The sequence below is a fragment of the Grus americana genome, chromosome 2 (assembly GCF_028858705.1).
Source record: "Grus americana isolate bGruAme1 chromosome 2, bGruAme1.mat, whole genome shotgun sequence".
NCBI classification, from domain to species: domain Eukaryota; kingdom Metazoa; phylum Chordata; class Aves; order Gruiformes; family Gruidae; genus Grus; species Grus americana.
Genome location: NC_072853.1, coordinates 141,295,035 through 141,321,450, shown reverse-complemented (window position 1 = coordinate 141,321,450; position 26,416 = coordinate 141,295,035). Strand labels below are relative to the sequence as shown.

At 56.6% G+C, this 26,416-nt stretch overlaps 2 protein-coding genes and 1 long non-coding RNA gene across 5 annotated transcripts in view; 1 reads left to right on the top strand and 2 right to left on the bottom strand.

The window, feature by feature from the left end:
* LOC129202777 (uncharacterized) overlaps window positions 1-18,414 on the bottom strand; it is a 41,383-nt gene extending 22,969 nt beyond the window's left edge. Inside the window, exon 1 of one of the 3 annotated variants that reach the window (XR_008575830.1) lies at window positions 18,276-18,414. This is a non-coding gene — a long non-coding RNA (uncharacterized LOC129202777). Of the gene's footprint in view, window positions 1-9,778; window positions 9,948-16,508; window positions 16,643-18,275 lie in introns of those variants that run through there. The other 2 variants (XR_008575829.1, XR_008575828.1) reach the window with 2 other exon arrangements.
* DLX6 (distal-less homeobox 6) lies at window positions 11,126-15,340 on the top strand. The gene is made up of 3 exons (XM_054816310.1): window positions 11,126-11,713; window positions 12,639-12,832; window positions 14,614-15,340. Exons 1-3 carry the CDS (start codon window positions 11,353-11,355, stop codon window positions 14,863-14,865), a joined length of 807 nt encoding a protein of 268 aa, XP_054672285.1. The 5' UTR covers window positions 11,126-11,352; the 3' UTR covers window positions 14,866-15,340.
* Window positions 18,415-23,625: 5,211 nt separating the features above from the next.
* DLX5 (distal-less homeobox 5) lies at window positions 23,626-26,350 on the bottom strand. Its single transcript, XM_054816981.1, has 3 exons — window positions 25,829-26,350; window positions 24,490-24,674; window positions 23,626-24,246 (listed from the first exon to the last, which is right to left on the bottom strand). Exons 1-3 carry the CDS (start codon window positions 26,181-26,183, stop codon window positions 23,914-23,916), a joined length of 873 nt encoding a protein of 290 aa, XP_054672956.1. The 5' UTR covers window positions 26,184-26,350; the 3' UTR covers window positions 23,626-23,913.
* Between the last annotated feature and the right edge of the window lie 66 nt (window positions 26,351-26,416).

Genomic DNA, 26,416 nt, shown 5'->3' with positions numbered 1-26,416 from the left:
GCGAACGCGCTGCCAGAGCTCGTGCGTCCCCGGTGGGTGCCAGCGCCGGGGAGCTGACGCTGTCTGGCTATGAAAGGACCCTCGATAATAAATGAAACTGCAGGAATCCCGATGTGGGATATTTTGGCGAAGGGGGGGGGGAGGGAATTACAGTGTATGGAGCTGTGGCGAGAACCTCCCGCCCGCCGTGCCCAAGGACCAGGGACGGCATGGCAGTAAGAGGCGGACACACCGTGAGGTGACACAGGCCCCGCGGGGAGAGGCAGGGGGCGGCAGGACCCGTCACCGCCCGAGCGGCGGGGAGGCAGCACTGGCCCTCTCCCGCGTACCCGACGGGCTAGGAGAGGAGGGAAGGAGCGAGGGCCGCCGCCAACAGTCCGCACCCCGGCACCTGCGCCGGTTGGCGGACGGGAACAGCCCGACTGGGAGGGTTACTAATAATCCGTCGGGGGAGGGGGATGACTTCATAGGGTGCTTCATCCTTTCGGGGCTTTTCTCAGCGTGAAGACGTAACGCCTCGGCGGGCAGGCTGCAGGCCGGGGATCCGGCGGGCGGCGGAGGGCCCCGAAGCGCGGGGGGCTGGAAGCACCGTGCCCCCCGACCGGGCACGGCCAGCCGCGGGGGACCCCGAGGCGCTTCGCCCCCGCCCGCCGCAGACGCCCCTCGCGCGCGGCCGTGAGGGCCGTTGAGGCCCACCGCCGCGCGCATGCCCTGCGCCGCGGTCACGTGCCGCGCGGGCGGCGGTAACGGCCATGAGGAGAGGCCTCCGGGCCTCCGCCGAGCAGTCACCTCCGCGCCAACCCGCGCTGCGGGAAGCGGGCGCAAAAGGAGACAGGGCCCCCAGGGGAGGCCGTCGGACGAGTCCCGGCACACGGCCCGGCCGCGCTGCCCGGTGCGAAGGGAGGGGACCCGGCCCCGAAGCGCCCGGTGGCGGCAGGGTGGGCGGGTTTCCCCTCCCGAGAGGGGGATCCGGTCGGAGCCCTGGCCATCGCCTTCAGAGGGCGGCTGTGGGCTCCCCGGGGCCTCCCATGCGGCTGCCCGTGCCCTCGACGTGCACACGGGGCCACGGGCACGCCGCTCCGGACGCCGCATCCGCAGCTCTGCTTCCCTCGGGGAAGCCACTCGCGGTGGTCTCTTCGCCGGGCACGGCCAAGCAGCCCTCCGGAAACAAACGCCAAAGACCCCAAAAGAGCCCATTTAAGAAGCCGGGGTCGGGTCTCATGCCGGGGGCCTTGATTTTCCTCCTTGTCTTTTTCTCTCAAACGTGGGCTACAATACCTCCGGCTCTTGCTTTGCACGGTGTAAGAGGAACAACAATCAGTCCCGACTCGGTTAGTGAGAGCCTTTGAAGTTTAGATCAGTGTCCCGAGAACTTGTCTAAAACTTATTTTATCCACGGGCCGCTGGCCACCTGGCGAAAAGAAGTCCGAAGACACTAAGCATGAATAATTTTCCTCATTTTTCAATCCAGATATGCGCATATATAAAATGAGGCGAACCCTTTAAAGTTTATTTTAAACGCGGCGAGGTCCATGAAATACTTCTTGACCTATTCTAGTTGAGGGCTGCAGGCAGACCATTTGATTTATTTTTATTTTTCAAAAGAATGGAGAAAGTCGTCCGATTAGCAGTGGTATTATTATAATCTCCATTCTTAAACCTTGAAAGACCCTTGTAAACAATCGGCTCCTTCTCCCAGCCGGGTTCCCACCGCCGCTTAGTAATGACTAGAAGATTAATGAGGCTTTTTTAGCAACACCTGTCTTTTTAAGCTGTCGACACAACCAATTAATACTTTTAATTACCGCTACAAGGAAACTAACCAGAACCTTTTCTGATTTGATTTGGCCGCTGAATTTTATCCCCTCTGAAATGGAGCAGCCCCAATGCGAGGCAGGGCGGCCGGAGGGGGGGGATGGTGTTTCTGCGCGTTTATTTTGCCTCGGGCTGGGGGGAGTGTGTATTTGTTTGGAGGGAAAATTTGTTTTCTGTTTATTTCGCTTCGCTTTCCCCCGCACCTTTGGAAGTATTTTGCCATCCCTTTCGAGAAGAAGAAAATAAAAGCGCTTGCTGACAGGACCGCGGAGCGCACAAGTCCCCCGGCTCCCCGAAAAGCAGCCTCTCGCACCGGCGGCCCCGGGGACGGCGGGGGAAAGGCTGGAGGGGGCAAGCTCCCACTTACACAAAAGTTACCATAGGGAGAATTAGTGCAGGGGGAGCCCGATCCGACTCGCACCGAGTTCAGGGCAGTTTTTACGAAACTCAACGAAAGAGCGAGTTCACCGCCGGTGGAGCCGGGAACGACCGGGGACAGGCGGCACCCGAGCCCCGCAGACCGTGGGACGGCTCCGCGCCCACCTCGGGGCTGGGCTGTTCCCTCCCTGCACCCTCACTGCCGCGGGGATCCATGATCGCCATTTGAATAATCGAACAGCCGAACAGGAGATGGGGCAAAAACTTGAACAGAAAGTGTGTTTTCTGTTCAAACGGCACGGGTGCGATCAAAAGTTCAGAGGCGCCCGTGAACGGTGCCGGTAGGATGCCATTCCCCTCTTCTCTAAAGATACCTTTTCAGCCGTAGGGTGTGTGGGTCTGCCTGCCCGCTCCCAGGCACCAGCCCGAAGTGCTAGGAAATGGGGCTGCCGAGGAAATTCCCCCGACCTTCTCTTAGGGGGATCGCAAAAGGACGTGATCAAACCTTGCCCCACGCACGTGTTTCCCAAGGCGACGTGAAGTGGGCAGCAGCGTGCGGAAATGAAGCGGGAGCACCCAGCTCGGGATGCTTAACCCCGGCCCATCTTCGGTGAGCTTCCCCACCCCCCACCCAGCCCCAGCTACAGCATGTACATTGCTGGGAGTTCCTCCGATCGCAAGTCGGGAGCTGGGAAGCAGCAAGCGGTGGTCTTTAGGTTAAACAGACACCTCTCCGCCTGGTAAAGCCCCCCGTGCTGTTCCTTGTCTGCTCTCCTTTGTGTTATCTCTCGTGCTGCCCAGGCCTCGCAGAGTTATGCCGTAAAGGCGATGTCCCACATTAAAACAATATGAATTCGCGGACGGATCCTGAATATGAATGAGGTATGTGGTCGTATGACTGCTTTTAAGCTGTACTTCTCCGAATATGGCTTTAATTAAATGTCTTCCGGCTCTAAAAGATTACATGTTGTGCAAAATATATCCTAGCATGAAATTTACTTCCACGATACGAAATTAGGTTACTTATAAATGTCTTCATTTAAAAAAGAAAATCGCATCTCCTCGTTCTGGTTTCTGTTTTGTTGAAGAGAGAGCTCCAACGAGGAAAGAGGGTTGGGATAATATATTTATAGAGGCACGTGTAACAAAACCTGCCAGAAGCGGAGTGGGCGAGGGCTGCTCACTCAAATTCAGACAATTCACAAAACCGGCAAGTTAATCCAGATCTGATTTGTTTCAGATCCAGCTGTCAGAACCCCGGGATACCTCCCGCGTCTCATGCTGCAGATACCTAATGTGCTCCTACTGCCTCCTCCACCCCGTTCCTTCCTCCTGCGTCGATTCCCTGCGAAGGATGCTCGGGGGGGGAGGGGGGGGGGAAGGGAGAGGGGCCAGGGCAAACAGGTGGAGAAAGGTGACGATCTCCACTCGCGAAAAATTAAAATAATTCTTGACGGAGTGGAGGTGGAGGATAGCGTCGTGGTGAGACCGGGAGCAGTTAATCGGGCATAGCAGTTTCACTCCGCCAGTGAAATCGCGCTCGGTGTCAAGAGCTTTACCGCTCCGGACGGTGGATGCAGGCGGAATTCACGTTCCCGGGGGCGATGCTCTGTTCGTCTGTTTCTTTTTACGCCCTCGGATACGGGACCTCGCCTAGCTGAGTTTCTATAGAGAGATCAGATAATGGATCCCTCCGGATTACCTTTCTAAATTAACTTTTAGATTTGTTTTTATAGTCCGTTGAGACCCTGACAAAAGAGGCTGTAGCTAGATATAGATACGAGATAAACACATAAGGCAATCTCATTACACGGGAATGAGTGAAGAACTCTCCTTGCAATCTACTCTAGATAACGAGGCTGCCTGAAGAAACAAGTAAAGCCGAGATATTTACTTCTTTTCCTATTAAATAAACCTCAATAACTGCATTGACTTTGCGCAGTGTTTACTACATTTCCATTCAATGCTTGGGTAAATGCATCCCTAAAGGTAGAGTAAATAATTGCACTGATCTCAACAAGGGAAATGTGTAGGCATTTGAAGTGTACTAAAAATAAACGAAGGCGAAACAAACTGAAGAGAGAGGACATCGCGCTCGTTCGCCGTAATTAAAGCCTCTGCTTTCGCTCGCCGGAATCCGATGCTTCCCGAGCGCAGCCGGGGTGACACGTTCCCGGCGGGTGTCACCGGGACAGGACCCGAGCGGCCGTGGAGAGGCGGAGAGCCGCGGCTCGACCCGGCGGGGCCGGGCTCGGGAGGGCTCGGCGCGGCGCTTGGCTCCGGGGAGAAACTGGCCGCTACCGCAGGAGAAATTGCAGCTTCTCTGCTGACTTGAAAGAGCCTCGAGTTTCCATCCGCCTCTGAGCCCTTCCAAGATGGGCACTTAAGAGCGGTGTTTTTTTGTTTTTGTTTTTGTTTTAATTGGATGGCGTCTTCTTCTTCTGCCAGAAGAAGGAGGTTTTTTTAAATTGTTGTTGTTTTTTCTTTCATTTGAAAAGAAAACAAAACAACAAAAGTCTCCGCTAAAACCAACATCTCTATTTCAGCAGCACCCGAGCAGGCGGGGACGCCTGCCAAGTAAAAAGCCTCACAGGCGGAGGTCTGCAAAACTACGGCTGCGTTCAGGGAGGCTCCCCCTGACCCACGGAGGGGAAGGTCCCCCCACGCCGCTCCCACGTAAGGCTCCCAGCGGATGGGCGAAGGAGGCAAACCCACACGGCTCCGACTCCTTACGGGGATCCCGCATGCCGGGGCCAGGGTCGCCGTGCGGGCAGAGCGGGAGAGACCTGTCCCCGAGGTTTCGGTAAGGAGGTGTGGATGCACACCTGGCCAGGTGCGGGGAGAGGCGGGCGGCCAGGCCCCTCCGCGGGGGGCCCGTCCCACAGCCGGGCAGCCGCTCGCCTGAAGCCTAATTCCATTTTACAGCAGATATCCAGCCCCCCACCCCCCATCAGGGAAAACAACCAACGACAACAACACGACAAAACATCAACCAAACAAAAAGCCCCAGCCCCCGACCCTCTGCAGAGCCACACATTGAATGAATCTGGCTGTAAGGTTTTAATTACAGCGAAGGCTTCGCTACAAATCTGTACAAGAGACAGTGGCTGGTTCCCTCTGGATCTTTCCCCTTCTGACTCCTATTATTTCGACCCACGCTACAACATAGAGAGCGGCGTGTGTGATCCATCTGCGAGGCTGGGCTGGGGTTTACCCCCCCCTCCGCCTCCCTGCCACTTCCTTCACACTCGCGGTATGGAAAGCCATTGACGCCTGCCTGTCTGTTATAATGTTAGTGGGTTGAAATCCAGAGGAGCCTCCGCTCCGCTCTTGCTCTCGCATTGGCAGCGCTCAAATTCCCCAGTCTCTCCTTAAAATAGCTCGCTTCCAGCTTGAGGAGGTGACCTCCTTTTGCGGGAGCCTTTGCTCACCACTCAGCTGCTATTAAGACGATGGCAATATGACATGCTGGCAGAAAGAAAGGAGCCATGTGTTTTGGGGTAAACAGGCTTGAGAGACCGGGGGGAAAAATGCCATCGGCAGATGTAAGGCGAGATAGTTGGTTGTAGCCTCTCTGGGAGCTGTAAATAACGCGGGCAGAGCCGCGCTGCCAGGGCAGGACGGCGGCTACCGAGCCGTGCCGGGCAGCCGCCTTGCACACCCGCGTCGTGTGGCCGCGGACACCCGCGGAGCGCCACGGCCGCGCGGGGCGGGGGCGCAAGTTCGGCGGCCGCCGAAGCCGCGCTCCAGCCGGGGAGAGTCCCGTGCCTCTGCGGAGGGAGCCTCTCCGCAAAAATGCATCTGGAGCGGATCGCCGCCAGCGGGAATATTCTCCGGCTTTCCACTTCTCTCGAGATTTTCCCCCCACCACCACCACTCTGCAGGAGACCCCCACTCTCTCCCGAGTGCCTTTCGATTGCTTTGTGCATTCCGTTCTGTCGCTTAAAAAAACAGGGTATCCCGCACTAACCTTTGCCTCCCCCGCCCCTCCCCCCCCCCAGCATTTCTCTGCCCCTTTAAAAAATCCTGTTGCAAGATCCGCTTCATGCATGTACATGGGCTTCCCGAGGGAGAACACAAGCACTAACATCATTCCTGAAATAAGCTTCTCTCGGACTTTCCCAGCCACACTGGTCGGGGTGGGACAGAAAACATGCTCCGGGACTCTGGTGTGAATTGGGGAGGGGGGAATATATAGTCCCAGAGAGCAGCCGTCAGCCCCTGCGCACTCCTTTTGCGGGCAGGAACCCCCCAGCGAGAGCATCTTGGGGGGGCCTCGCCTGATGAACGCCATCAGCTATCACACGCCCCCCAACAAACCAACAAACAAGCAAAGCAACCCCAAGGAGGGACTCCGCTCGCAGAGCCCACCCGTGCAAACACCAGAGCAGGACTTCCCGGGAAGGAGGGGATGAGAAACGGAACGGGAATGTTTGTTTTCCCCTGTTGTTATTGTTGAACACATGAATGAATGAATGAATGAATGGAACAGAAGGTGCTCGAAGGCATATAGGAAGCCTCTGGCCGCTTATATTAACTTCCTATTATACCCTAAAAATAGAACCCCGTTTCCTGTTGTTCGTCAGCTCCTTCTAACTGTTGTGTCTGTTGTGTGACATCTTTCGACTCAAAAATGTGACTTTAAACCGCGCGCACACGCTTCGGTCTTTTGCAAGTACTACCCGCAAACATCATTAAAGCGACGCGGTTTAAGGTGACACGAAGTCACCCAGTCCTGGGGCACAGAGGTGCGAGGTGTCACGCTCTCCGCCCGTCACGGCAGCAGCGGAGCGGGGGAGCACCGGGCGGGAGGGGGGGCGAGAAGGCACTCAGCCAGACTGGGGGAGGAGAGGGACTGGCCCTACTCCCGCTCGGGGTGCAAAGGCCTCCCTGCCCTCCAGGCGAGCGAGGGTGACTGACGGTGCGCACCCCCAGGGAAGATTAAACCGGGGGGGTGAGGGGAAGAGAAGCCCGTCCGGGGATGCGCGGGCAGGGCGCAGTGTTGTGCGCGGTCCGGAGCGGGCAGGGCGCGGAGCAAGGTGCAGGACGCATCTCTATCGCCCTCGGCCAGGGCTGCAGCCTTCCTCTCGGGTTTGGCCGCAGAAGGAGCGGAGAAGCCAGGCGGGTGGGTCGCAGGCGATGAGCTCCTGCTGCCTTTTCCCGTGGGAGGACGGGTGCTCCCAAGCGGCGGTGCGGGGGCTATCACTACGGGGCAGTCCCCAGCCCAGCCGCCCCTGACTCGCACCTTGCCCCAGCCGGCCCGGCTCCCGGCCCGCCCTGCCCCGCGCAGCTCCCGGGGAGCTCGGTCGAGGCCAGGCAGCTCCCCCCGTGGGTTCCCGCCCCCGCTGCTCCGCGCCCCACTCGTGACTGCTGCCTGCTCGCTTTCGGAGGCAGTTCAGTGCGAAGGGACAAGGAGGTGCGGGGTGTCCACACCCCTCCCTCCCTTTTCATGAGTCACCCACTATGGAAATGAGCACCCCACTGCTCCGGTGCGTCCAGAGCTATTGATTCAGGTCTAATTTCCTCAGAAGGAGGCCGATACCGGAGCTCGGCTGCACGCAAGCCGGAGCGGGGGAGGGCCGGTGCCCGACAGCGCGGGCTCCCGGCGGGCAGGGACCTACCAGCCGCCCCGGCACCCCCCGCCCCGCCGCCGGAGCGTGGGCCCGGGGCCTGCCCGCCCTCGGAGAAGAAATACCCCTGCAGCTGCTACCCCTCTCAGGGCACGGCTCGGGCCCTTATTGCCCCCCCCGGGCCCCTTTACCCTCCGCCCCCCGGTGCGGGTAACGGGAGGGGACCAGGGCGCCGGGGCAACGGGGCGTGGGGCAGCTCCGTCGGGCAGGCAGCGGAGCCGTGCCGAGCCGTACCGTTATAAACCGTGCCGTGCCGTGCCATGCCATGCCATGCCGAGCCGTGCCGCGCAGTCCGGCCCTGCCACCCGCCGTGCCCCGGCCCCGCCGCGCTCCCCCTCCCCGCAGGCGTGGATCTTTCGTGCCAGAGGCCACGGGGAAAAGGGGGATGGGGGCGAGAAAAAGAAAAGAAAACAATAAATATTGACAAGCAGCGTGACTCTCTGCAGCCGAGTCATTAACATCGACCAATCACCGGCAGCTCCATACCGAGAGATTTGCCTAATTAAATTGGGGAAAATTATCGGTGTGAGGCTGGATGGAGTCAACTGTCCTGACGACAGACGAGGATGTCTGAGCACGGCGGGGAAGAGTAACGCCGGTTGCCCACCGCTTCCCTGGCGCCCACCGAAGGCTCGGCGGGGGCTCCCGCACCCCCGCGGCACCGCCGCTCCCCCCGACCCGCACCCGGAGCCTGTCCCGCGGGTGCGACAGCCACTCGCCCCGCCGCAAGTTCGTCCGTCAGCGAGACTGAGCGAGGGATGCACATGTAACTCCGTTTGCTGCCTATCGAAGGGAGCAGCTCCTGAAGACTCTCCCTGCCTTTTCGTCTTCTCCTTTTTGTTTCGCGTTGCCTGACTCAGACGCCTTATTCCCCTCGCTAAGGCGGCATCTAGGTATTAATTCAAACCGGTCTCCTCTCCTGCCCAACTTTCCCGGGTTAACATCCATTGTGCGGCAGGAATTAGTTCGAAATAAGAAAGCACCGTGTTGCAAACACTCCCCAGCCCATTTTCTGACACCTTTTGTTATGCATGCTCTTGCTGCTGGAGAAAATGCTAGTATGTGCACCTGCGGAAAAAACGCCTTCATGATGTTAACAGCAAGCTGGAGGGTATAAAGCAATAAAACTGCCAAATGTACCTGTTCCTATTGAGTACATTACCTACACCTATGAATAAAGAGTCCCAGTAGGAATTCTTTCCCTACTCTTCCCCTTGCTCTATATTTTTATTCATTGTAGATTTGTAAACGCCTGGATCGGGTTACCCTTTCGCGTGTTAAAGTGGAACTCTTGTTAAAAGCAGGAGAACAAGGCAAGACACTTACAACTGCATTCAGAGTTACTGAACCGACTCCAAGGGCTCAAGAAGTGAAACAACGATGGGGGAGTGGGTAAGGGGGCACAAAACATCCCAGCCGCCCGGGAAAAAAAACCACACACGTACCCCGTACCCCCTGAAATAAAGCAGCTGAACTATAAGCGCCGAGAGACTATGGGTTATGCCCTGCCACCGATCGAGCATCGCATCCCCCTTCCCCCCCACCCCCCCCATGACGGTGCGGTATGCAAACAGGGGGCTCGCATCCCCCACCTTGCCAGACCTAATGGGCAGTGGAGAAACAAAACCCAAAAAAAGAAATGAAGAAAGGAAGAAAAAAAATCCCAGAAAGAAAAATAGAAACCCTCTAAGTATTTCCAAAAGCGACGCGATTAAAAAAAAAATTAAAAAATCTGTAAAATCTAGAAACCAATCCTCATGCAATGTCGCTGTGAGAGGCAGTGTCAGGACCTGTGTTCGGTCTGGGGATGTCTCTGGGCTGTGCGGGATTTTGCAAGCGGCGGCTGCTGGTGCCGGTGTTGATTTTCAAAGCCCGAAGCCTCCAAGCCCGTTTCCCCATCTAGAGCAACTTTCGGATTTCTCTAGGCTTAGCGAGTTCCGCCGAGTCCTTCCTACCTCAGTACTCTCCGGTGGGGTCTGTCTCTGGAGTTCATGCTTAGCTGGACGCGAGGAGATTTAAGCGAGGGAAAGGGGGAAAAAAGAGAGAGGGAGTGAGAGAGAGAGAGGGGAGAGAGAGGAGAGGGGAGAGAGAGAGATCCTCCGCCGTGCTGGATCAAACTTAATGTCTTTCCCCAGTCCATCTTTGAAAGAGAAGTGGTAATACCACCTGGATGTTCGGATATAAATCCCCTTGCAAATAATAAATGGATTAATAATAACAAGGTATGAAGTTCTTTTTATAGAAAAAAGGAGAGAATTGAAACTAAATGCGGCAGTTAGACAACCATTTTGATAAGAGGATAATTGAGGCGACACTGGTGTATAATTAGAGGATAATTTATGCTATATCCACTTTTATTCCACCTCCCAAAATAAACCCAGTCCATAATCATTACAGGCAAATTGTTCTGAATTTTATAGCAGCAATTTGAACAAAGTACTGCAGTTAATCATGGGAGATTTTTGTGTATTCCTGATTAGAAGTCTAATTGCCTCCTTCCAGAAAGTAAAAATAACTGTAAAACGACTCTATTTTTATCATTAACAATGTTGACAATAAAATAAAATCAACTGGAATTGTAATCTAAAGACAAATTTAGGGCGCAGGCACTTTTTTTTTTCCTTGGGTCGTTTATATCCTAATCAAGCTTTTGCCAAAACCGCCAACCGCACGTAGCCATTTGCATATATTTGAAAGCGATTACGGGAGCTGCTGCCGTTGCTTTCAGCGGGGGGAAAATGCGCTGCGCGTCGCTTCGCCCCAGCGAAAATACCGCGCAAGGGGGGGGGGGGGAAAGGAGGGGGTCATGTAGTGGGGGGATGCGTGATTTTTTTTGGAGGGGTGAGGGGGGATGGGGGCAGGCGCTCACCTTTTCCCCACCCGCGCGCGGAGCGCGGAGCGCGCAAGGCGCGCTCCGCGCTCCGCGCGCGGGTGGGGAAAAAAAGGGGGGGGGGAAGAAGGGGGGGCGGGCGCGGGCAGAGCGCGCGCTGCCGGCGCGGCGGGGCGGTGACGTCAGGGGGTTGAGTGACCAATGAGGGAGGCGCTGCCCTCCGGAGACGAACCATTCGACTTGTGCGCGTCCCTGCCCTTCAAGTCGAAGCGCCGGAGCCCCAACTTTCCCGGTTCCCACCTTAAAAACCCCCCACGCCCGGCCCGCCCCCCCTTCTCCCCCCCCCAAAAAAAAACCACCCCACGCGCCGGGGGGATGAAGGGAAACAGCGGCGTAAAAAAGCGCCGGGAGTAGCCCGCCCTCCCCCTCCACACACCCCGCACACCGCCCTCCCCTTCCTCCCCTCCCTCAGTGAACGAGGCCCCTCGCACAACGGCTCCTTGGAGAGGAGGGGGGGGGGGGAAGAAAAAAAAAAAAAAGGCGGAAAAGAAAAAAAAAAAAGAAAAGAAATTAAATTAAATCACCGCCGCCTCTCCAGCGGTGCCGCGGCGGGTAAGGGGAGCGGCGGTGGCTGGGCAGAGAGGAGGCAGAGCGCGGGGGGCGAGCCGGGGAGCGCCGCGCTCTCCCTCCCAAACTTTGATGATGACCATGACTACGATGGCTGACGGGCTGGACGCGCAAGACTCCTCCAAATCCGCCTTCATGGAGTTCGGGCAGCAGCAGCCGCCGCCGCCGCAGCCGCCGCCGCCGCCCCACTCCCAGCAGAGCTCGCCGGCCATGGCCGGCGCCCACTACCCGCTGCACTGCCTGCACTCCGCCGCCGGCTCGCACCCGCACCACCAGCATCACCACCACAGCTCGCCCTACTCCGGCAGCGCCGGCTCCTACAACCACCGCTCGCTGGCCGCCTACCCCTACGTGAGCCACTCGCAGCACAGCCCTTACCTCCAGTCCTACCACAACAGCAGCGCGGCCAGCCAGACGCGGGCGGACGATGCAGGTGAGCCGGCACCGCTTCCCTAACCCGCTGCCAGCTTGTCCCCCCACCCACCCCCCTCCATCCCCGGGCCTCTTCCCGGCCACCCCCGGGCATCTGCATAACGACCCCCGCCGTGCCCCCCGCTCCTGCCGAGGGAGATGCCGGCCCTGGGGTGCGCGGGGCGGCGAGGAGAGAAGGAGGGGTTGCTTGTTCCTGCGGCCCCTCCGCGGGCCTACTGCTCCGGTACCCGGCGGCGGGGCCGCCGCGCTCCCCCTCGCCGGCGACGGCTGCCGCCGGCATCGCGGCGCTGGGCACCGGCGCCTCCCCGTTCGCCCCGCGGCCGGCGGGCAGGGGGCTGCGCTCGGCGCTCCTTTGTTACGGCGGGACCGGTTTCAGGCAAAATTCCTGCTAACACCTGAGGAGTGAAAGTTTCCAGGCGAGCGGGTCGCATTCCGCTCGGGGGCCGTCTGATTTATGGTTTTTTGGTTTTTGTTTTTTTTTTTTTTTTCAGGGAGCCGCTCATTTGTATGTATTCATCCAGAGGGGCACGGCGGGGGGGGGGTAAAGGGGGGGGGAAGCATTGTTAAAAGTCTCGGACTGGTGATTCACTGACCACCAAACTGGCGACGCAAAGTCAATTAGCTCGGTAAAACCTGGATGGTCCTGGAACCAGGCATCCCTTCACGAAGCCAGCGCTGCAGTCTATTATTATTTTTTTTTAATTATTTTTTCCCGGGGGAAAGGCAGCGTGCCCACGACAGTTGTTGTTCCTCCCGGTAGCTCCCAGGCAGCAGCGTGCCTTTCAGGAGCCGGAGCCTGCGTGTACGCGGTGGTGTTGAACCGGTGTCGGGGCAGGCTGCTGGGTTTTTGGGAGCCGTGGCAGCCAAAATGCCCGCGTTAAATAGCTAAGGAGGGTGATGTTTCAGCTGTGTTGTTTTGCTTGCAGATCAGCAAAAAACCACGGTGATTGAAAACGGTGAAATCAGATTCAATGGAAAAGGGAAAAAGATTCGGAAGCCTCGAACCATTTACTCTAGTCTACAACTCCAGGCTTTAAATCACCGCTTTCAGCAGACTCAGTACCTGGCACTTCCAGAGAGAGCTGAACTGGCAGCTTCATTAGGACTTACCCAGACACAGGTAATTACTGGGAATCCCAAATCACTGAAATCCTGCGCGAGCAATAAAGGCCAAGCAAAGTACGATGCTCCCTACGCGTTTTGGCCTCTGTACGGGAACGGTAGAAAAGGTAACGCACACTGTCCCCCATCTATATGTGATAGCACTTATCTAATGCACGACAGGAGAGACCGCTCTACCGCAGAAGGAGCTGAATGCGCCCTTCCCTCCCTCAGCCGTCTGGCGAGCAAACGCTCCTTTTTGATGCCGCACATCCAATTTTAAAATTGCCTGTATTTTCGGATAATTCCAGCACCGAGTTGCAATTGCCCAGCTGTGCAAAGGAGAACAAAACAAAGGCAAGGAGTCGCTGGGCCTGAGGTAGAGCTAAAAGCAAAGCAAAGCTGCCTCATAGCAACCTATAGGTAGAGAGGAAGCAGGAACACGTTAAGAAATACCTGTAAAATCAATAGTTAATTCATCATGGATGACTAACGCAAATGCAGTGGTTACCCTTGGGCAAAATGTACAAAAGGTGATAATAGATCTGAAGATCAAAGACAGCCGTGTACAAAATTATAGCAGGTTAAGCCATAGTTAAGTGTGGTTGGAGTAGCTGTGCCATTCTGCTAATTTAAGCTTGAAAGACACATGAAGCACTACAGGCTTCCCAGGCTGGGGTTTGCGGAGAAGTGCATGGATAGATGGGATCAATTCGGGTAAAATGTAATCATACGAATTTATGAGCTTAACAAATAAGTTCAGGATTTTATCATTGTCATAGATAACAGTCGCTTCCAGCCAGCGATTTTTAAATACTCAGCAAACATTAATCATGGGAATAGACCTGATGGTTTTACAAAGGGGATTTTAGTATCCTTAGCATGCATGCTCTGTCTCTCCTTTGCTGTCTCGCTTTCTCTCTCGCACGCATAGATTTAGGGGCCCGATCCTGAGCATGCAACTAGACAAGCATCCCTGCTTATGCCCTAACATTACATCTGCAAAGTTTGCAAGGTCAAATACACATGTGGGAGTTGTTTTCTTTGATTGTCTGATTTTAAGAAATATGTGTAGATGTATGCCTTTCATATATATCATGCCTATAATAATTCTGATCTGCCAGGGTGGGCCCGATCCTTGCACATCTCAGGCTCCCTCCTCGGGAGTTCTGCTGGATTAGGAGCAGGATGAGACCCAAAGCAATCCTGATAGCCAATTACTCTCCGAGAGAAGATAATTTTCCTTTATTTAAAAATAACTTTAGGAATAAAGCCACAATCCTGGTTCTATTGTGCCTCCTCCCCCGTCACATCAGCAAGGACCGCTTGATCGTGCATGTTTTTGGATGCACGATTTCCTCGTAAGATGCCCTTTGTCTATTGGCTCCTGTCTCCTGGCACAAAATCATATGATTGCCCGTGTTTGACAACAGTTTGCCCAAATGATCAAATGACCTCCAAAATTCTGAATGAGGCGTTAAAGCAGGAGAGCTCAGAACACGTACTCTGTTTCAGCTCGATCAATCTGGCCTGCCCAGGGAAAATAAGGTTCCAGGTTAAAACCTGCATCCCTCTCGCTTTCCAGCTCTGCTCTGCCTCTCCCATTCTCTTCATTTACATCCAGAGCCCGAGAGCAGCAGTAGCTGCTCCCCTCCTTCCCCTCTCCCCATCCCCAACCCCACACCCGACTGGTGTGGGCTCTCAGACATTCTCTAGAGCAAACCCACGGTCCCCGGGGTCTCCCCTGCCGTGCCCTGGGTGCTGACGGCAGCCTAATACCTGCTGCGTTTTGGTTTACAGGTGAAGATCTGGTTTCAGAACAAACGCTCCAAATTCAAGAAGCTGCTGAAGCAGGGCAGCAACCCCCACGAGAGCGACCCTCTGCCCGGCTCCGCTGCCCTCTCCCCTCGCTCTCCAGCTCTGCCTCCAGTCTGGGACGTTTCAGCTTCTGCCAAGGGAGTCAATATGCCTCCCAACAGCTACATGCCTGGCTATTCTCACTGGTATTCTTCTCCACATCAAGACACAATGCAGAGACCACAAATGATGTGAATTGTCCAAGAGAAATAATCTCCCAAGAACGCCTCGTCTCGACATGGCAAGAAGTTCCCCTGCTTTGCCAAGCCGTGCCAGCTAACAGGCTCTGTGTGAACTTGTAGATGCGGCAAAGAGACAGAGTGGCTTTATTTTATTTTATTTTTTTTAAGTAACCTCAGCGATTGATCTTGAACAGAAAGACACAATTTTCATTCTGGCGCACAGAAGACACTTCTCTTTAGGATATTTTCCTTTGGACTCCAAGGCACCAGCCTCTTTCTCTGTGGAGTATACGTCAAAACAAACTTTTTACAGACTTTGCCCACAAGAAGAACCTGAATCTACCATGGCAGCCGTTTTTACTTGTTTAATGAGCTAAAGACATTACATGATGAAAGAGAGACTAGTCAAAGCTCCTTCATTTTTATTCACCAAATCCGGATGGGGAAAAAAAAAAATAAAAGAGAGAAGAAAGGATTAAAAAAAAAAAGAAGGAAATGAAGAGGGGGAAAAAAAAGGAGAACTGGTTGAAAAAATGAAAATATACTGTAAGATTAGAACATTACCACGAAGCAAAACCTGCATGCTTTCTCAAAATGCAATGGGCTGCGGCTCAGAAGAAACCACCGTCTCTCCCGCGAAAAGCCCCCTCACCCGCACCCGCACACACCCGCACGCAGCCGGACAGACTCCCGGAGACGAGCAGGAAAGACAGAGCGAGGGATCCGCGGCAACCTCCCGCCGCCGCGGTCCGGGGAAGGAAGGTTCAGCGCTGCCCGACGGCAGTCTCACCCACTGAGCGAGAGGGACCTTTCCCCCGAGCAACCTTTCTGTATATATTGTTGAATTTTAGTTGTACATATACTTTGTATGTTTTTGTCTTCTTTCATATATAGAGTAAAAGCCACAAAACGCCCGCCTGGCTCCTATTTCTCTCCGCCTTAGCGGATCCCCACCTCCCCCGACCTGCCCCCCGAGTTCAGCCTAGGCAGCCGGACGCTGTCCCCCCGCTTGCCTGCACGCACAGACACCGCCACCTGAACATATATCTGCGAGCAAAGACAGAAAAGATGGGGGGGGGGGATGGGGGGCGGGTGGTTTGTTTAGTTTTAAGGCTCCGACTAAGACAGGAGATATCGAGACCGCAAAGATAAGCCTAGAAGAAGTTTCTAATAACCCGGCCATTTCTGCTGCGATTTCACTGCTCCGCTGCTCAGCTGAGCTGAGCTTTCTCGCCAAGGCAGAGCTCAGAGCCCTGCCTTTCTTCCCAAAGGTTGGAGACTCCAAATTATTAAGAAAGGAGGCGCCCTCCTTTGTTTTTAAAGAGCAGACAATGCAAGCTGAGGAATGTTTTGCAAAGCCCTGAGAGGTGCCCAGGCACACAACACGCTGTCCAGCCAGCTCCAGCCTCACCAGCTTGTGGAAAGCACAGCAACTACTGACAATGAAAAGCCCTTTCCTCATCCAAGCTGGGTGCCCCATACTGCGAGAATTAATGGCTAGAGACCTGGGCATCCTTCAAATTATGAACCTTGAAACCACTGAGCCATTTATCAGAAGTCAATAGAGATCCTCAGAGTGCTCCATATAATGACAGCTACATACAGTCGTGCAAAAGGACAGTCACTATAATTAGACACAAAGCAAAGACTACTTACCAATATACCAGTTTTTTGGGGGGTGTTTTTTTGTTTTTTTTTGAGCAACTTCCACGCTCAGTCAGTCTTCAGAGTGGTTTAAAACCGATCAGTCTTGTCATTTTCTACCATTCGTATTGTTACATTAGGAAAAATGTTTTCTTTTCTTTTTTTCCCCTTCCCACTGTGAAACTTTGGGTTCAGAGCTCCCCAGGATCAATTCTGAACAAAGCCTCCAGCTGCAGTGCCATCCAATTTGAAGCAGACATTGGGGACAATTTAAGGTTTTTATCCACAAGAAGGTTTTTTTTCCATTCTCTTAAATGCAGCCATAATTAGAGTAATTTTTCATGTAGCCCGCTGATTACAGCGTTTTTACCGTCAAAGATAATTACCTGTAATTTTCTTCCACTTTTAATACTAAAAAGCCATCTTTATTTAGATTCAGGAACAGGAAAGGCGAAACAAAAGAGGAAAATTATTCTGTTATTCATACACAAATTGCAGAGACGTAGGGCCTAAAATTGAAAATTAACCAAAATTATAATGCTGAAAAGAATGGAAGAGGCTTCAGAAGTACAGCTGGTAGTGGGGCTCACTGAATTATTCAAATGACACTGGAGAGAAAGCTACCATACATTTAAACCAACAGCATTTGTGTGTGTGTGCATCTTTCAGAAAACCCTGTTTTACACCCCCACAAGCCGGTCCCTGTGCGGGCTCACCCTCGCCCCCGCAGAAGGGCGGTGGATGCCCCGGTGAGCGAGCCCCGTAGCCCGGGGAGCCCGGCCCAGCCAAGCCGAGCCCAGCTGAGCCCAGCCTGGCGGGTCCCGGCCCCCACGGCCCCCGCAGCCGCCTTAACCCTTTCGCTGCAGCCCCCGAGTGGGAACGGCAGCGGGCGGTGCACCCCCTCCCCCGCTGGCGGGCCCGGGGGGTGGTAGAGGAGGCTTGCTGCTTCTCGTGGGCTTTCGGGGGGCTCGTCCTCGCCTGCACGCCTCGCCGGTGCCAGCGTGGGGGCCGGCACGGAAAGCCTCTCGGTGCGTCGTGCCCTCCTCCCCCACGAGTGATTTCTCAGATAGGCTTAAAGAAAGCCCGGACAACAAGCAAGCAAGCAAACAAATAAATAAGAGTAAAAAAGCCCGATAGCTTAACAGAGTGGGAGAAGGTGCGAGAGGCAGGCCTTCCCGAGAGCAGGGTGGGAGCGAATGGCAGCGGCGGCAGCGCCGGCTCCCACTCGCGCGGCTGCCGCCCCGGGAGACTCTCGTGAAACAGCGTCATCTATGGATGGAGCGGCAGCAGCTCCCCACGCCAGCCGCCAAACCTGCCGCCGCCGAGCTGCCAGCGCCGGCTCCGCCACCGCCTGCCCGCCCGCCCGCCCGCCTCCGGGCTCCGCCGCCTCGGGGCCGCCGGGCTGGGCGCCGCGGAGAGCCGCGGAAAGGCGCGCTGTCGCCGCCCCGCTGCGGGGCCGGGCGGCCGGGGCTGGCCCCGAGCCTTGCGCGGTTTTTTCCACCGGTCGCCGAGCCCCGCGCCGCCCCTCCGGGAGCCCAGGGGCGCCCCCCCCGCCCGCCCCCCCACCCCCCAGCCCCCCACCCCGTGCAGCCCGCCGCCCCCGGTAGTAGGGGTGGAAAGGGGACGCGGAGCTGCCGAGGTCCGGCCCGGTGAGGGAAGCCACCGGCGCAAGAGTGACCGCGACAGTGGGGGAACGAGCTAAGACAGAGCGTGCCTCGAAGGGGAAGGCGCGAGGCAGTCACAAACCGACCCCAAACCCAAGCGAGCCCCAAAACTTACCCCCTGTGAAAATCTGCTAAGCAAGGATCGGGGTCTAGAAATCTATACTGAACAGAAGCAGTGGAGAATATTTTTCTGAGTCTCAGGGCAGAAGCTCTTTCTCTATATTCTTGGTTGAGTGAGCACATCCAGGTGTGAAATTGTTTGCACACCCCAGCACCTCTTATATTGCCAGCAAAATTAGCTGTTATTACTGTCACTGTTTAGTGATGGTTAGCTTGATAAAAAAAAACTGCTGTAATCAAGACCTGGCGCATCTTTGCAAATTACAGATAATTGTAAACGTCCAGATTATGATAATAGCATCCTAATCCAGCCTGCAATATAATTATTACAGAGTGTTACATCTGAAACTGTCCAGTAGGGCTAATTCAGCCATTATTTAGACCCTATTTTTGCACTGCAAATGGGTTGCTGAGTTGAAAATGTACGATTGTAATTTCACGGGGCACTCAATGAGTAATGGTATAGGGAGAGAAAAATACAAAAGTGAAATGTGAACAGTAGCGATCAAATCAAACTCTGAAGGACAAAAGACTGTTTGATTCATAGGGAATGAGAAGAGCGGGAATTAAGAAAATAGCAAATCAGTGGTCTGCAGCGTTACGTGTCCAAATCTCAACGAGTGCGAGCCTGATGTGCAGGCAGGGGCTGATGCTTCTGGCTCCCGCCTGCATCAGTCCGCCTCTCGGCTCGGCTCTTCCCGGCAGTCTCGCCCCGGTACCCGAAGGATCCCCGGGCTCCTCACCCACCCCCAAAAGCGGGCTTGCCCTTGTCGTGTGCCTCCTCTCAGGTGACTGAACGTCACTTTCGGGCAAGAAGCCTCGGGAGTCTCGTAACCGGGCGGGGGGGTGGGGTGATGGGTGTGCGGGATGCGGGACGCCGGGGTCGGACGCTCTCCGCGGGAGGCTGTGGACCCCGCGGCCTTTTGCGCTCCCGCATACCCGCTGGACCAGTCGTCAGGGGTCCTTAAGGAAATTATCACAGAACCGATTGTAATTGTAATTAATTAACCAAAAGAGCCTGGCTAACAGGACTACCTGCAGCTAGCGAGGTTAACTCATTGGGCTAGTTCGCTTTCGACTCCTGATTAGCTTTTATTAACCCTGGACACGAAATACACAAAACCGCTTCATTTTTAATGGGCCAGATCATCAAAGCGCGGTTGCTGCCCCGCCGGCAGGTACCGGCAGGGTCCGGGTGCGGGGGGGTGGGGGCAGCGCCCGGCGGGAGGGGTACCGTCCCCGGCCCTTGCTGGCCTCCCCCGTCTGCAGCCGCACCTGGCAGCCCGCAGCCTTCCTCTGCGCGCTTTTCTCCACGGGAATTAATAAAAATAATGTGAAGAAAGGGAAAGGAAAGCTCAGTGGATACCGCGAGGCGAAAGCCCTATAAAACGCGTTATATGGTGCATGTCGAGGAGACTGTAAAGATTTCCTGGGATGGAGGGCCAGCTACGCAGTCAGGCAGACGATGCCGCTGCAGAGCACGGAGCCAAGTCAGGATCCGGCCCGGCGAGGCTCGCTGATCCCTGCTGCAAAGCCTAGGCTGAGGTTTAGGCAACCTCTCCGGGACTGCCGAGGGGCAGGCAGCTGCGGGAGGAGAGCGAGGAGCCATCCCCAGGCTCCTCCTTGCCAAGTGCTGAATCAGTCGCAGCTTCTGGCCGGGCCCGGCTGCCCGGGCCCTCACCTAAAGGGAAATAAGGAGGCGAGGAGGCCTGGGAGGTTTTCCCGCGGCCTTGGAGGTCGAGTCCGTGGAAGGTGTTCATATAGACACCCGGGGCGTGGATGCGTGTCGGGATTTATCGGGTCTGTATTCCTGGCAGATAAACCATTGTTTATCCTCCCAAATGGCGTGTAAATAGACGCACCGCCGAGCAAAGAGCAGAAACATTTAATTGACGTAACACAGATTCTCCCTAAAAAAAAGAAAAAAAAAGGAAAAAAAAAGAAAAAAAAAGAAAAAAAGAAAAGGAGATAAATGGAGGCTTAATGTAAACTCCGCGGTTCCTATTTTCACGGCTCTTGTATGAGCTATAAAACAGGTTATTGCGTTACTGCAGGCAACTGCTCAAATGACTAAAAGCAAGAAGAGGGGCTTCTCCCCCCCCCCCCCCCGACTTTCCTGAAGCAATAGATCTCCTTTCCGTAATCCACAACCGAACCACCTAAAGTCTGTCAGTCGCAAAATTGCGTGGTAGAAATCTTTAATCGATGCCACATGTGCGATGCAGGTTTGGGATACAGCGCTGCCTGCGGCGGAGCGGGCAGCGCCCGGAGGCCCGCGCAGGCAGCGCGAGCCGCGGGGGAACGAATTTATGGGGGAGACCGAGGGGAGCGAGAGGGCGACAGAAATGCCTGACGAGCGGGCTGCCTTGACGCGGTGACAGGTTGGAGGGGGTGGGTATTTTATTCCCCGGGGAGGAGGGGGAGGGAAACCGAATCGCTTGGCGAGGAGGCAGCGCTCCCCCGGATGAAGGCTCTTCCCCACCGAGCGATGCGGAGGTGCCCGGGCAGGGAGCAGCGGGGGCTCTTTGGGGGGGACGGAAGAAGGTGTTCCCTCGGTGTCCGTAGCTGGGGGTTGGCGTGGGCAGTCAGCTGTGTGTGTCTGGGTGTGGGTGTTGTGGGTGTGCGCCCCATCCGGGGGCGAGCGCAGTGCAGGGGGGAGTGGTGGATCTGCTGTGGGTGGGAGAGCCCCGGGGGTGCAGGCAGTGTCAGGAGCTCTCGGGCTGGGGTAGCTGGGGCTGCAGGCTGCTCTGTGTGTGTGTCTCTGTGTGTGTGTGTCAGGGCCTGTGGCTCAGCCCTGGAGCCGCTCGGCACCCACAGGAATGTGGCTCCTCTCGGCTCCCCGAGCTGCCCTGGCTCCACATGGAAGTGGCCGCCAGGAAAAGAGAAGGGAGGGGAAGAGAGAGGGAGGGAAAAAAAAGGCAAAAAAAAAAAAAAAAAAGCCCCGAGCCAGCAATCCGCCGAGCCCAAACCCAGCGTCAGACAAAGGACAGTTCATCCCATCCCTTTCCCGGGGAGGCCCTGACGAGTCAGGCTCCCTCCGGCCGCCGCCAGAGCCTCGGGGGTGCGCCCGGGCGGGGAGAGAGGCGCCGGGGTGTGCCTGCCTGTATGTACGGGGATGGGGCGGACAGGAGCATCCCCTCGGCCCAGGGCTCTCACGAAGGGGCGGGCAGCTGTCGACCCTGGGTGTGTATTTGGGCCAGGGCCACGGTGACGGGGAGCCCCGGCGAGGGGCATTTCCTAACCGGGTCTGGCTACCCTCTCCTGGGAAAAGGTGCCAGGCTCTCTCCGACCTGCCCAATACCACCCTGAGCTGGGAGGAGGAGAAATTAAGCAGGGAGAGGGACCGACATGGAAACCAAGCCGAGCTGACTCGGCTGGCTCGGAGAGGGGAGCAGTGCCAGAGCCCAGGCTGCCCGGCCAGCGCCAGCAGTGTGAATTCCCATCCCTGCCCGGCATCCTGCCTGCCGGCATCCCGCCTCCCCGGAGCTGTTCCTGCGCTGTCCGCCCGAGCCCTCCCGGCCCCTGCAGGTTACCGTAACCAAACAGCCCCGCGGCATCTCCTCAAAGAAAAGGGTGGGTTGACCGACCTGGGAAATAGACTTCCACCTCTTGTGTCCAAGTCTTTCTGGAAAGGGAAGGGACCTCGGGGAGTGGAGAATCTCTTACTGCAGGTTGAAAAATTTATTAATGCTTGTCTAGAGGAAAACGAGGAAAAGAACGGAAGAAAATGAAAGGTCGGGGTTTTTTTTTGTTGTGGTTTTGGGTTGGTTTTTTTTTGCACAGGGTGGAACTTAGCAGAAGAGACAAAGCCGAGCTTTTCAGCAGTCGCGGAAAGTGCCTGAAATCTTGCAAGTCAAATCAGCAGGAGCCGGTCCCCAGAGCCACTGAGAGGACGCGGGGAGCGGCGGGGCACCGGCGGCAGGGCGGCCCGCTAGCCGGCAGCGCCCGCCCGGCAGTGGGCACGGGTGGGCAGCCGGCGGCGGCCCCCGCCGCCCTGTCTCCGGCACCCATGCACCCCTCCGCGGCGTGCAGGGAGCAGCTTTACCGAACAAACTGGTCTATTGTACTGCAAGCCATTTACCAACCCCCAAACCTGTTACAAAACAGCAACCCCGGGCTTCTTTCTTTGGGGAGAAGAACACGCACACTCACACACGCACTCACACTCACGCACACGCACAAAACATGGCAGGCAGGAGCGGAGGGAGAAGAAAGGAGGGGGAGGGCAGCGGGGAGGAAGACTAGAGACAGGTAAGTGCGCCGCAGGGCAGGAGCGTGCCTTTTCAGGCCTCCTCTCCCGGCCCTGCCAGCGCTCTCCCCACCATCCTCGGGTGACAGGGGGTAATTTTTTATCTCCGGGATCCTTCAAGCGACCCCTTTGTCACACGTACTGCTGCCGCCTTTCCCCGCGTGGTCGTGAATTCTCAGGGCGGCTCCCCGCTCCCCCCGTGACAGCCGGGGAAAACGTGGTGGTGGGGGGCCCGCGGGAACGTGTGCCGGCGTGGAGGCCCCTCGGGCCGGTTGCTGCCGGGGAAAACCCGGGGTTTCTGCTGGGAGAGGGGCCCACGCTCGGTACGTGCCGCCACGCGGGTGCTCCGCGCCCGTGGGCATTGCTCCGGCCACCTTGCTGAAGCTGTGCCTCCGTCCCCTCCCCGATGCACCGGGCAGCACTAGTGATGGCTGTGCCGCCCGGCTTTTCCCCTAAATCGTGTAGATAGAGATAAAAAAAAGTACCTCCGTGAAGTCCCTTCTTCAGCCGGAGCCGCTGCAGGCTTTTACCAGGAGCAAGGGGAGTGGGGCCCTCATTTTATCCTTTTCTCATATTTAGTGGCTCCCTTTGACGGAAACGTAATTTGTATAATTAGCCGAGCGCACACGGGCGACTGATGGGCTGTGGAGTGTGCAGCTCTCGACGCTAATTGCTCTCAGGGAAGGATTCAGGGCGGCTTAAGGCGATAGATTTGCTTTCTAGCGTTAGGATGGGCAGCTTTCGCTTCAGCTTAAATGACTGTGCAGTAAGGTGTACGTGGTCTTGCAAAAGCCCCTTTTCCAGTGAGGACAGAGCATCGCTGCACCTCGGCTCGCCCGTGGAGACCTACAAGGGTCAGATCCTGCCAACATGCCCCGGCTGCGGTGGCACGGCACAGCGACCGAATATCAGCCCCCAGGATCGGGCCCCTCAAAAAAATCCCTCTTTCCTCGCTTGCTCTCTGCAAGCAAATTGCCATTATTCTTTTTTCCCTCTTACTAATAGAAGAAGGGGTAATTTGGAAACGTTTCTCGTGGTCGAAATAATTTTATTTTATTCAGAATATACAGTTTAATTCCTCTATCTACAATTATTTACAGGGTTAAAATAACATTGAAAAAAAGTCTCTGGAAAAGTTGAGGTCATAGATTTCAAGGCACCATTGACAGTGTCCACAGCTGAGCCAAAAAATGTCCGTATTGTATAAAAAAGGGTTTCCTTTGAAATGCAATAAGTTACATGCACAAGCTTTACACATTTTAATCTTTTTGTTTGTTTCTTTTCCCTTTTAAAAATCCCCCATATGCATTCCTTTCGTTATTATTCCTTAACAGTAAAACACAGGAGTCCAAGGAACAACCAAAAAAAAAAAAAAGGTCAGATTCTAATAAATTGTCCCAGAGGCCAGCGCTAACGGGTGCTGTAGGGAGCCGTGGGGTTGGAGGTGGGAGTTGATGGAGTTGGCAGCGGGGTACCAGGAAGCGGAGCTCTCCAGGTAGCTGGATGCAGGGGACGGGTTGGAGTTTGGAGGGTGAGCGTGTGCGTGGGCATGGTGGCTGAGGGAGCGGGACGAGCCCTGAGGTTCCCAAACTGCAGGCGACTGTGGAGAGTTGCAGGCCATGGGGTCGCTGGAGCTGGGGCTGTGTTCCGGAGGCATCTCGCCGTTCTTCATGATCTTCTTGATCTTGGATCTTTTATTCTGAAACCAAATTTTCACCTGGAAGGGGGGCGGGAGGAGAGGGGAGGAAAGAGGGAGGAGGGGAGGGAAACCGACACGATTAATGCCCGCCTGGCAAGTCGTCGCTCCGCGGCTGCGAGGGACCCGCTCCCCGCCGCCCGCCCCCCCCCCCCCCCCCCCGCGGGGCCAGATCCGGCCCTTCACGCCGCGCCAAGGGAGTCCCGGGGCTCTGCGCCCCGCCGGGCCGAGCCTAGCTGAGCCGAGCCGAGCCGAGCGCGGTACCTGTGTCTGCGTGAGCCCCAGGGAGGCGGCCAGCTCGGCCCGCTCGGGCAGGGCGAGATACTGGGTCTTCTGAAACCTCCTCTGCAACGCCGCCAGCTGAAAGCTGGAATAAATAGTCCGGGGTTTGCGCACTTTCTTTGGTTTGCCGTTCACCATCCTCACCTCGGGCTCCGCCACCTCCTTCTCTGCACGGGCGCAAGGGCGGGAGAGATACACAGACGCAGACGTTAAGGCGCGGGTCACGGCTCCGCTCCGCGCAGCATGCACCGCCGCCGGCGGCGTCCCGCCCGCGGGCCGGGCCGGGTAGGGCAGCGGCGCCGGCCCGACGGGCCCCCGCGGCTCCCCCCGGGGCTCCCGCCGCCGGGAGGCAGCCCCGCGAACCCGCCGCCGGCCCCGTGAGGTCAGGGGGGCCCCGCTCCCTCCGCGCCGGGCCTTGGCCACCCCCGGCTCTCCTCCGCCTCCCGCGACCGCCCCGGGCATCCTCCGCGGAGGGCGGCGGCGCCGGGCGCGCGGCGCTGCGCGGGCGGGAGCGCGGGGCATGCGCGCCCGGCCGCGGGAATTAGGAGGATTATTGGTGCCCTGCTGGGAAGAGGCCGGCCCGGAGCGGAGACCTACCCAGGGCACCGACCGCTTCCCCCGCACGCCCGCGCCTTCCCCCCGCCGCCGCCGGCGTGTCCCCAAGCGCCGCCGCGGCCGCGATCGTCCCAGCCAAGCCCCGGCCGCTTGGCTTGGCTACGGGCTTGCTGTATTTTCTTTCCCGTCTCTCTCTTTTTTTTTTTCCTCCTTTCTTTCTTTTCCACAACAACTTACAAAGAAGTAAATGGAAAACGCTAAAAACGCGGCGCTTTCTGGTAAAAATCCCTCCCGGCTTCGCAGCCCCGCCACGGCTGGGCTCCCCCTCCCAGTCTCCTCCCCCGCCCCTCCAGCACAGGGGGAAGGAAACTTTCTTTGCCACCGCGAACCTGAGTTTGAGACACGCAACAAGGCTCGGCTATTTTTCCCCCTTTTCCTGCGGGGGGAAGGAGGAGGGAGGCAGCCGCGGGGGCCGGGGGGCAGCTGACCGACGTTTGCTTCGCTAAAGCATTGGTCCTAAGATTCGTGTTTTAGATCGTGCGGGCTGGTCAAGAAAACTAAAACATCTTTCCACTTCTTTTTTAACTTTCTTTAAATTTAATTTTAAATTTTGTTTTCCTTTTTAAATTTTTAAAAAATTCTTTATTTCTCCCTGTGGTTCAGGGCAAGCTGCATCCCCGCGGTCCACGGGGCAGGGATCTGCCGGGGCGCGCTCTCCCAGCCTCCCCACCGCCGCGGAAGCTCCCCGCACGCCCCCGGCTCTCACCTGGCTGGCTGGCGGAGCTCTGTACGCGGTTGTAAGCCCCGCTGTACTGGTGGTAGGGGCTGGCGTAGCTGTACTCTGCATAGGCTTTGGCAGGATAGTTCCCAGCAGATCCGTTCATGCCGTGGTACTGATACTGGTAAGGGTTGAGCGCTTTGCCGTAGGAAGCCGAGGTAGGCGAGCAGTAGCCGTGCGGGGCTCCCCCCGCCGGGCTGTAGTAGTCGGAATCCGTAGCCGAGGACTCGGGTAAAGTGGGAGATTCCTGGGACGGGTGGTGCATGGCTGCGGCCGTCTGGAAAGGAGCCTGGAAGTCGCCGGATCTGATGTTGGGGACCCTTCTGTCAAATACTCCTGTCATAGCTCGGAGCCGGCGGCTGGCTGGAGCTGGCTGCTGGGGCTGCTCGGGTCTAAGCAGACATGTCTGGGGGAGGAGGCTGCGGCGCTGTGTCTGTCTCCGGCAGACTGCTGGCTGGGGCGCAGCATAGGCTTGGTTAAATCCTTAATTGCGCTCTTACGCACAGCAGGGTGGATCGGGTTCCATTGGCCAGAGCAATCGGGAGCAGCGACACCCTAACTCGTCCAACTAGTTTA